The following is a 9888-nucleotide window of genomic DNA, read 5'->3' as shown; positions in this document are numbered from 1 at the left end:
CCCTCCTTTCTCTTAGGCCTACATTCACCAAACTTGGTAGGCATATGTATCGTGTCCAAACTTAAAAATAAGCCTCTTGGAGCCATAACCTACGGACCGTGAGTTCAACAGGAAGTCACGGTCCGTACTTTAACGAACTGCTCCTAGGGATATGACGAGATCAACTTCACATGTGGGCTGTGCATTCCCAACACGCTTGCGATGTTATATTGCAAAGCTTTTTTTGATTGATCAAACGGTGTGTCAATGGCATGGCGTGGCGTTCAATTTTGATGATTCACCATGAAAAAGGAAGAAGTGAGTAAATGGGCTCGATATGGTCAGATCTGCTAAAGAAAAGTCTCTTGGAGCCATATGCTAAACCCAACAGGAAGTCAGCCATATTCATTTGAATGTCTGACCGTCCTCCATTTATAGGTCTCATATTTTAACAAACTCCTCCGAGAGTTTTAAACCGATCGACTTCAAATGTGGGCAGTGCGACCTTAAGGGCCTTGTGATGTTAAATTGCGAAGCTTTTTTTGATTCATCAGACGGTGTTTTCGTGGCGTGGCATTCAAGTTTGATGATTTGTGAAAAAGGAAGTAGCGTGTAAATGGAATAGACATGGTCAGATCTGTTCCAAAATCACGTCAATCCCTAAGAGACTTACATATCAATATCCAGTCATAGCTATAGCACCAACTACTGCCATCAAGAAAGGACATGTTTCAAACTTTATCTGTTTTGGTCCCTTCATTTTGTTACACCTTATAGCACCTTAGGGATGGTTGACCACATCCATCTCATGATTCTGCAGGGAAGCCATAATACTTTAAGGATGTTACATTGTGAAACTTCTGAGTTCTTGTCAAAAGCTGTCGCCCTGGTGAGTAATTACTTGCCATGAAAGAGGAAAGTCAGCCACAGTGAATTAAAGTAATAACTGACACATCAACCACACTGTCAGATATTTTCCACACATCACCCGTTTTCTGAGGAGATTAAACTAGCCTGCCATTAATTATCAACATAACCAGCAGCAGCAATGATAGAGCAATCTTTTTTAATAGCAGGAGAATCCAGACCACAGGCGCGTCTCACTCTCTCCTGCAGTGCCGCCGCACCAGGGTACACGTGTCAAATAAGCCATCCAGACTTTGGTTAAACGAGAATATCAAAGTTTCATCAGTCACAGGGCAGCCACAGTCCCTCAGACCTGTAGACCGTCAGCCTCTCGCTTGCTTTTAACCTGATGGTATGATCTCTGTCATCATACACGGCTGGTTGCACGCACATCAACACAGCGTTCAGTCAGTGCGTGGCCGAGCAGGGTGGAGAAAAAATGCACAGGAGAACAAGAGAAAGAGAAAAGGCAGAGCTGAGACGGAGAAATGGCAGGAGGAAAGTGTCTGCAAATGCGCGAAAATTACAGATATCTTCATGATTAAGGGACAAGGTGTTACTACTAGCAGGGCTGCCCTCATATCACAACTATCTTTCCAGAGTTAATTCTATTTTTTAACAAAAGTAGTCGTGCCCTGTAGAAAAACAGGAGATGCGTGTGTATGGGAATAATCTGGTAAACACTTCTATACTTGTTTCAGATGGACGTATCTCCAGTTACTCAGATCTACCAGAGCTTCATGATGATGATAAACATAAATCCAGTCAGACCTCTGAGGAAATGGAAATGGAAATTATTATTATACTGATCTACAATTAGCCTATAGTAGGCCTTGACAATATTCCCACTCCAGCTAAAGCTATAGCAAGAGGAGTTCAAAAATTAACATAACAGTTTTGTACACAGTAAAATACATGCAGCTTGCATGCTTGTCACACTGCACCTGTTACCAGAGAGCGTGTGACAGAGACGGGGTTCATTGTTGTATCTCTCTCCCTTTCTCTTCTTTCAACTTTATGTAGAAAACCAACCCAGCAAGACATGTTATGCAAAAATTAATATATAAAAGGTTCTGTAAATAAACTGTGTCACAACTGTTTGAGGTTCTTATCCCGGGACCAGGAGCTGTCTCCCGAGTGTGCCATGTTTTGAGTTTATTTAAGACATTTAAGGCAGAGCGGGTTGCCTGTTAATCGGAAGGTCGGCGGTTTAATCCCGGCTCCTCCAGGCTGCATGTCGAAGTGTCCTCGAGCAAGATACTGAACCCCGAATTGCCCCTTGCGGCTGTTCCGCCAGTGTGAATGTGTGTGAATGTTAGTTTCTGTTTGAGCACTTAGGCTCAGTGTGTGAATGTGAGTGAATGGTGAATGCAGATGTAGTGTAAAAGCGCTTTGAGTGGTTGAAAAGACTAGAAAGGCGCTATGCAAATACAGAGCATTTACATTTACCTTAATAACAGAAATGCGTGTACCTATTCACTCTTTTTTGAATGTTATTCTTACACTGTTATTTCAGTGTTTCTTATTTTCCATATTTATATTGAATTAGCCTATTGGTTAATTTAATTTGATTATTTATGTCTGCCTTTCCAGATGACTGCAAATAACTTCTGTTACCAAAAATGACATTCAGTTCATGTGCATTCAAAGTGTGAGGCCTGGGGCAGACAAACAGTGAGGCATAATGCTAATTCTTAATAATAATAGTAATATATTTGATATAAAAAAATATAAAAATAAAATGTATTACTATTTTACAAATGTGTGTAAATAGAAAGTTATTAGTCATTTGGTAATATCTTACTAAATAAAGAGTAAAGACAAAAAGGACATACCCATATCATAGTGTAAATGTCAGTCAGTCAGAAATTCTGATTAAGTACTTAATTTATTTATCGATATTTGCATTTATGTAGGCTAACTTTTATCCTTTTGTAAAGGTCCACAGTAATAGAAAAAGTACTATTAAAGGAAACATAAGAAATATAATATACAACTTCCTAATCATCACTAAAGTCAGTATGTTCTGAAAAACCAGAAGAAAAATTTAGATGTTCACCTCTTTAAGAGACCTGTGTTGCAGCACCATAACCATAAATCAGATAATTGACTTACTAGCTGAACCTGAGAAGGTGTTGAAATGTGTTTTGATGTGATATACATCAGTGGGGTGGAATTTGATAAGGCACCGTCAAGACACTTTGTCCTTAATAATGGCGTGTAACATAGCACACAGTTTGGGGAATTTTGGTTTGTGTATTATTGGTATTTATCTAATTATGTATGTCTTGGAGTAAGCTTTTGGAGATTCATCTATTTTGCTGATAATATCAAAATTCCTATAGCTAAACACAAAAATCTTTTTTTAAATTTTGTATATCTTTTCAATTCATATTTGTTATATTTATATAGGGTTTTGGTTATTATTACACACCAAGTCAGCAAAGCAAATTCCTTGTAAGGGTACTACTTGATTGTGATTGTGAGTATTAATCTTTGCTGCTTTGCTTACTTCAACCGGGCAAGAGTGCTCAGCCAATATCAACCATTGTTAAGCACTTTCATTATAGTCGATACAGTGAGAAACCTTTATTAACATTACACAATTGTGTCTCTATCCTCCTTTCTCTTTCTCTCACGCAAGCCTCCTTCATATCAACAGCATGGCCCTTCTCGACTACCCTGTTCCAGAGTTGGATGTTACCTTGCAAGAAGTGAGCCGTGTCCTGCAGCTCACTTTAAGTCCTGACCTTTACCCTGAGTTTAAAAGTATGATGGAACAGGAGAGGAAGCTCCTTGAAGAGGCCCATCAAAAATTAGCAACCAGCGCTGCAGGCAAAGAGAACTGGGTGACGGAGCAGTTCAAGAGAGCCCTGCTGTCCTGTGCTGACCCCGTGCCCACCTCCACAGCTCTCCCTGTTGTTCTTCTTCCTTCCCAAGCAAAGCAATGTACCCAGCTGCAAAGGGCAGCCGCTCTGCTCTGGGCAGCAGCAAAGCTGTACAGTGAGCCCTTGTTACTGGAGGGGAATGTGCCAATGGAGCGCACACAGCAGAGTGAAGTATTTGCTGCCATCCGGATTCCTGGCAGGATTCACGATGAGATTAAGGTGAGATTGACAAAACACAATTGGAAAGACGATTTTGGATTTGAAGTTTTCAGGCAGCACATTAACATACTGGTGAATCTTAAATTCCCATCATACACGTAAGGAGTGGGTTCAAACTTTAGAAATTAAAAGGCGGGGGAAGGGGTTTATGAAGATGTTCAACCATTTGACAAGCACTTCTTTCTATGCTGACTACCATTGTTTTAACTTCTTACCTTGCTGCATTGAAGTACAGGTTAACTCCAGGACGCCATAACATCACTGCTGGGTGTGGTCAGAAGTGCTTGAAACTGTTGACCAAAAGCTCAGCAAAACACAGCTATTTCTGATCTGTAGCTTTGTCATTTCATTTCCAGGTCTACCCAGATAGCCTCCATGCCATCGTCACCTGTGTTGGAGGAGTGTTCCCTGTTGACATACTGTGGCATCCTAGCACTGGGGGGCCGGTTTCAGCTCGATCATTCAATGACATCTACAAACAGCTGACACAGGTGATGGATCAACCCAGTGCAGGAAGACAGGATGATCCCTCTGCCATTTGCAGCCTCTCAGCTATGGAGCGCAAAGCCTGGGCTGCCACCAGGGAAGAGATTCTGGAGCAAGGAGGAGATGCAGCAGCATCACTAAGGCTGATGGAGAGTGCTGTTCTCACACTCTGCCTGGAGGAGTGCAACGCACCCTCTGAGCTGGCTGATATCCTCAATGCAGTGAGGCTGGGAGGAGGAGGAGACAGTCCGTGCCTGAGATACTATGACAAGGTATTGGATAGAAATTGGATAATTTTCTGTTCACATACCACATCAGCCAAATCACATAAATGGGTGCTCTTATCAAAACAATACCACTAATATTGGAAAGTAACAAATTAAATTAATACCTATATAGAAAATACACTTTCAGATCAATGTATTAGCATTAAGACTTAAAAGTGGTTATAATTTCCCTATGCTATACTATAATTTATCACTTTAAAGTAGCTTCCTAGGAGGTGGCTCAAAACTATTTTTAAAAACACCATCAAAGGTCACCAACAAATTATTATTGTTATTATTATTTTGAACAGGTGATGAACCTGGTGGTATTCAAGGACGGCACAGCTGGGATTGTATTTGAACACAGTGCTGTGGATGGGATGGTGGCTGGGCTTGTGACTGAGCATGTGTATCATCTGTCAGAAACTGTTGATTTAAACCTAGTCCACACTGACACAGAAAACACAAATGAGTCAGTGAACAATGTTAATGTCAATTCTGTTTGCCCAGTGTCCCTAACATTCCCCTTGCAAGGAGTAAATACCCCCAAGTTAAGCACTTCCTTGCAAGCAACTCATTTGGTTCTCACTTTTGATGTGCCCTCCTACCCTGATGTCTTTTCTACTCTCAGAGGGCAAAGAGGCCTGTATGACGCTTGGATCAACTTCTCTTTGCAGCTTTCCCTGTGGCAGACTCTTGGGGAATCTGCTGTCAATCACATGCTTGTCACACCTACCCATGTCCGTCACTACAAACACGGCCGATGTGATCCTACATACTCACTCACCATGCATTCTCGTAAGTTAGTACGTGCCTTGGAAGCCTGTGTTGGCCCAGATAACACAATCCAATACACTACTGACCTCCTACACTTGTTCCATGTTGCATTTTTGGAGCATAAGAGCCTCATCAAAAACACCAAAAGGGGTCAAGGAGTTGGTCCCCACCTAGCCGCCCTGCGTCGAGCATTGCCATCTGATAACCCACTGAAGAAGTTCCTGGACCCATTTGGGTGTCCATCTGTGTACCTCACAGGTACAGATCTGATGGAAGGTGTGGAGTGTGCAGTAGGGAATGTTTATGCCCAAGATCAGCTGGTTGTAACCTACCTCGGAAAAAGAGACAAGGTTTGCATTGTGCTTAATGGGAAAGGAAGTTTTGCTCTGGCATTGGAGAAGCTTCAAGAAAGCCTGAAGAAAAATGTGAAGTTAGTGATGCATCTAGCTGTTAGATATGCCATTGCATACCAGATGGGAGCCCTGGATTGTCTACTCCAACAGGGTCAACGAGAGGAAATGAATGGAGAGAGAGATCACCGCACAGAGAGCCCAGACTACACTCTAGTGATCCATGGTGGTGCTGGAGAGGTGATGATGCTGAACACCGAAGTGATTGAGGTTATTGAGTTTGCTCTGCAAACAGCCTTAACCCTTGGATCCCAAGTGCTTCAACAAGGTGGAAGGAGTCTGGATGCAGTTCAGAGGTCAGTAGAAGCTCTGGAGGACTGCTTCCTATTCAATTCAGGTAAAGGCTCAGTATTCAACAAAGATGGCAAAAATGAAATGGAAGCAACCATTGTAGATGGCAATGCAATGAGGTCTGGGTCTGTTGCTTGTGTGCAAAGTGTAAAGAACCCAATAAAAGCTGCCAGATGTGTCATGGAGAAAAGCTCACATTCACTCATTGTGGGAGATGGGGCTGAGGAATTTCTACAAGGGTTGGAGGAGAAAGAGAAACCTGTTGGGCCTGAGTATTTCTACACTGATATACGTCACAGAGAGTTAGCTGCAAATCTCAGTGGTGGAAATGCCTCAAAAAACAATCATCCTCAGACAGTTGGAGCTGTGGCCTTGGATCGTTGGCATAGGTTAGCTACTGCATCCTCCACAGGTGGTTTAGTAGGAAAGCTGAAAGGGCGAGTTGGGGATACGGCAGTAGTAGGGGCAGGAATATATGCTGATGACAAGGTAGCCATTACCTGCTCTGGAGACGGAGATGTATTTCTGAGGCAAACAGTTGCACAGAAAATAGCCAGTCTCTACCACCACAAAGGCTATAGCCTTAGGCAGGCATGTAGAGAAGTGATGGCTGAAAATCTGAATGGGATCTGTGCTGGAATCATTGCTGTGGACACTAAAGGTGATGCCATCATCGAAGCAAATGCTACTGTGATGTTTGTGGCCTCAATGATAAGTGGCATTTCACGAGTAGAGGTCCTGAGGCCACTGAAGAGCTTCTCTGATGTGATCTGGGAAACAGATGAGCTGGTTGCCTACCTTGATCCCAACCCCTGGATACCTGGGTCAACCATTCTGACTAAAAAAACTCGTAGTGGGGCAAGCAGCATCTTCCAGTTGGCTACACCTGATTTTGTTGCTATGCTACAAGGGGCAAAAGCTGTGTCAAGCTTGCTATGTGAGCGATTGGGAGTGCAGCGCTGTGCCTTGGTTTTCAATCCAACACCTGATCAGCCAGCACAAATCAGACTGCTACCGCTTCATGGCATAGAGCCAAAATGGCAGCCCATTCTAGCCAATGAAGAAGAATTCCACACATTCCATCCTGGCTACTGCACCTCAAAAAATGGCCCACGCTGGGATGATGAGGCACTGGCCCAGGTTCAAGCAAAGATTAGAAATGGACTGTCAACACCGAATGCACCCCTTTGCTTTAACTTTTTTGGAGACGCTTCCCATGATAATCTGTTCAGTCGTATTGTGCGTGGAGTGCAGCAACAGTGGAGAGTGTGGGAAGACAGTGGACATGTTGCCTTCCTGACACCATACCCAAACACTCCTGGACTAACTGTTGTGGTGCCACGCAAACCCCTGTCCAGTGACATCTTCAAACTAGAGGACGCTGACTACAAAGCACTGATCTTAGCCACTTATAAAGTAGCCCGACTACTGGAAGAGGGGATGAGAGCTCGAGGCGTTGCACTGATCTTTGAGGGCTTTCAGATTGACTATGCTCATGCCAAGCTGATCCCTGTGTTACCTTCACCAGGTGGCACTAATCCCGCTGAACTGCAATCAGAGTGCTTCCAAAGTTACCCTGGATATGTGTCATCACTGAATGGCCCAGAAGCTGACCCTGAGGCCCTCAAAAAGATCCACTCAAAAATTACTGAGTGCAGGCCTCCTCATTCATGGGAAGACCCTCAGTCTCACTCCACACTTGCCATCAAGAGCCAGTGGTATCGCAACCTTTTCCAGATTCAAAATACTCTTTTCCACAGCACAGTCGAATATTTCCACAGTTCCTGTCAGTACTCTTATGCCCTAACCCCTCTCACCACAGACACCATCTCCTCACCAATGGGTCTAGGATCTGACTCAGAACCAGTTTCTGTTAACCTGCTGGGCCAGGACATCTACCTGGCTGACTCAATGCAATTTGTGCTTGAATACTTCCTTCGCTTCCAGGAGAATCTGCCAGGGACGTACTACATTTCTCCCAGCTTTAGAGGGGAAGACCCTGATTCCACGCACTTGAACCAGTTTTACCACGTGGAGTGCGAACTGTTGGGTGACATGGACAAGGCCATGTCAATAGCAGAGGGATTCCTGGCTCACCTTACCAAGGCTATGCTGAAGAAACACTCTGATATGATCCTCAGCACTGCCGGGACCCTTACACATGTCACAGCCATGCTGAGTAAGCTGGATGGAAAAACCGCACTGCCAAGAGTCCCTCTAGACCAGGCCATTCCAATGATGCCCTCTGCTGACTGCCTAGAGTGGGTCCAAGATGGCCAGGCCCAGTTTGGCAGAAAGCTAACACGCAAAGGAGAGCAGGTCTTGATAAAAAAATATGGTGGTGCTGTTTGGCTGACTGAAATGGACCATCTAGGAGTTCCCTTCTACCAGGCATATGTGGAGGGCACTGGGCAGAGTAAAGCCAAAGCTGCTGACCTTCTCCTGGGGCTGGGTGAGACTTTGGGTCTTGGTGAACGTCATTCCACCCCTGAGATGGTACAAGAGGCCCTCAGGCACCATGCCGTGCCAGAGCAGTCCTACAAGTGGTATATTAACATGCGGCAAGTGAAACCACTCCTCACCAGTGGATGGGGCATGGGGACGGAGCGCTACTTGTGTTGGCTGATTCAGCATGATGACATCAGAGATATACATATCATTCCTAGGATGAAAGGAATGAAGTATATGCCCTGATCATGAGTTCTTCACAGGTTTTCAGGCCCTCAGATGTGATATGTTTTGATATGCTGAGTTTGGGAAGTTCAGATCAGAACAAACTACAGCTCACAAAATCTGTCACAAAACTGGCACAAAGCAGACATAACTCAAATCATGTTTCAAAGAAAAGATGGCATTTTATTATAGGTTGATTTCTGATCATAAGTTCAAATGTAAGCCTTTTTGTGTGATTCTTGTGGATAAAGTACTATTGCTGTTTTTGTTCAAATAATACTAATCAAAATCACAGACAAATTGACACTTTTCCAATATGTTGCTATGTTTTAATACATTTACAGAGCCTGCCATTATTACATCAGATGCATGATTATTATGTGAATTTGAATATGTTACTTTTTTTGTTTTTACTTAAATACTGATCCCTGTTAACTGATTTATAATGTAGGCTATTTGTTTGCTTTGTTGGTTGTAGTATAATGAAATCATCAATAAAATAAATCAAACCTTTGTCACTGTCATATGGAGCCAACTGTTTCTAGATAATTGTAACTTTGTAAAGCAGTTCTTAATATACAAATTAAAATGTTGACTAAAATTTGGTTTCTCATAAGCTTTTAGAATTATTCAGGGTAGTTGAAAGCATACATGTAAAAGTAAACTCACTCTAACTGTGTAATTGATGTCACGAAGATGTTGTTAGGTCTCCTATTACGGCTCTTATGTTTGCACTCCTTAATAACTTTAATATACATCAATGCATATTGAAAAGTTAGGTGCTCTGAAAAAGAGAGTATAAAAATTGGCTGTCTGTAGTCCTCTCAGGGCTGCAGTAAGCACAGCAACTCGTTTCATTCGGACCGAATGCAGTGATTGGCTGGGTGACCACATGCCACGGAGGCTGCTTCGTGAAAGGTCATATCCTGTGTCCAGCAGGTGGCACTATTATGAGAGGTCATTTAGGGTGAAAACATTGAAAAACAGACACAC

General features: G+C 43.1%; 2 protein-coding genes across 2 annotated transcripts; both read left to right on the top strand.

Annotated features, from left to right (window-relative positions):
- The first annotated feature begins 3548 nt into the window (after nucleotides 1-3548).
- LOC123979356 (peroxisomal carnitine O-octanoyltransferase-like) lies at nucleotides 3549-5396 on the top strand. The gene is made up of 4 exons (XM_046063260.1): nucleotides 3549-3992; nucleotides 4349-4750; nucleotides 5056-5139; nucleotides 5376-5396. Exons 1-4 carry the CDS (start codon nucleotides 3549-3551, stop codon nucleotides 5394-5396), a joined length of 951 nt encoding a protein of 316 aa, XP_045919216.1.
- LOC123979253 lies at nucleotides 5278-9303 on the top strand. Its single transcript, XM_046063094.1, has one exon. It carries the CDS (start codon nucleotides 5464-5466, stop codon nucleotides 8914-8916), a length of 3453 nt encoding a protein of 1150 aa, XP_045919050.1. The 5' UTR covers nucleotides 5278-5463; the 3' UTR covers nucleotides 8917-9303.
- Nucleotides 9304-9888: the final 585 nt, after the last annotated feature.

Source organism: Micropterus dolomieu, linkage group LG11, assembly GCF_021292245.1.
Source record: "Micropterus dolomieu isolate WLL.071019.BEF.003 ecotype Adirondacks linkage group LG11, ASM2129224v1, whole genome shotgun sequence".
NCBI classification, from domain to species: domain Eukaryota; kingdom Metazoa; phylum Chordata; class Actinopteri; order Centrarchiformes; family Centrarchidae; genus Micropterus; species Micropterus dolomieu.
The sequence above is the reverse complement of the archived record's forward strand: the minus strand, read 5'-3'. Positions and strand labels throughout refer to the sequence as shown.

Coding starts and splice junctions, on each gene's coding strand:
- LOC123979356 (XM_046063260.1), top strand. CDS start 3,549: ATGGCCCTTCTCGACTACCCTGTTCCAGAGTTGGATGTTACCTTGCAA. Junction 3,993..4,348: donor GGATTCACGATGAGATTAAG/GTGAGATTGACA, acceptor TTTCATTTCCAG/GTCTACCCAGATAGCCTCCA. Junction 5,140..5,375: donor ATGGGATGGTGGCTGGGCTT/GTGACTGAGCAT, acceptor TTCTACTCTCAG/AGGGCAAAGAGGCCTGTATG.
- LOC123979253 (XM_046063094.1), top strand. CDS start 5,464: ATGCTTGTCACACCTACCCATGTCCGTCACTACAAACACGGCCGATGT.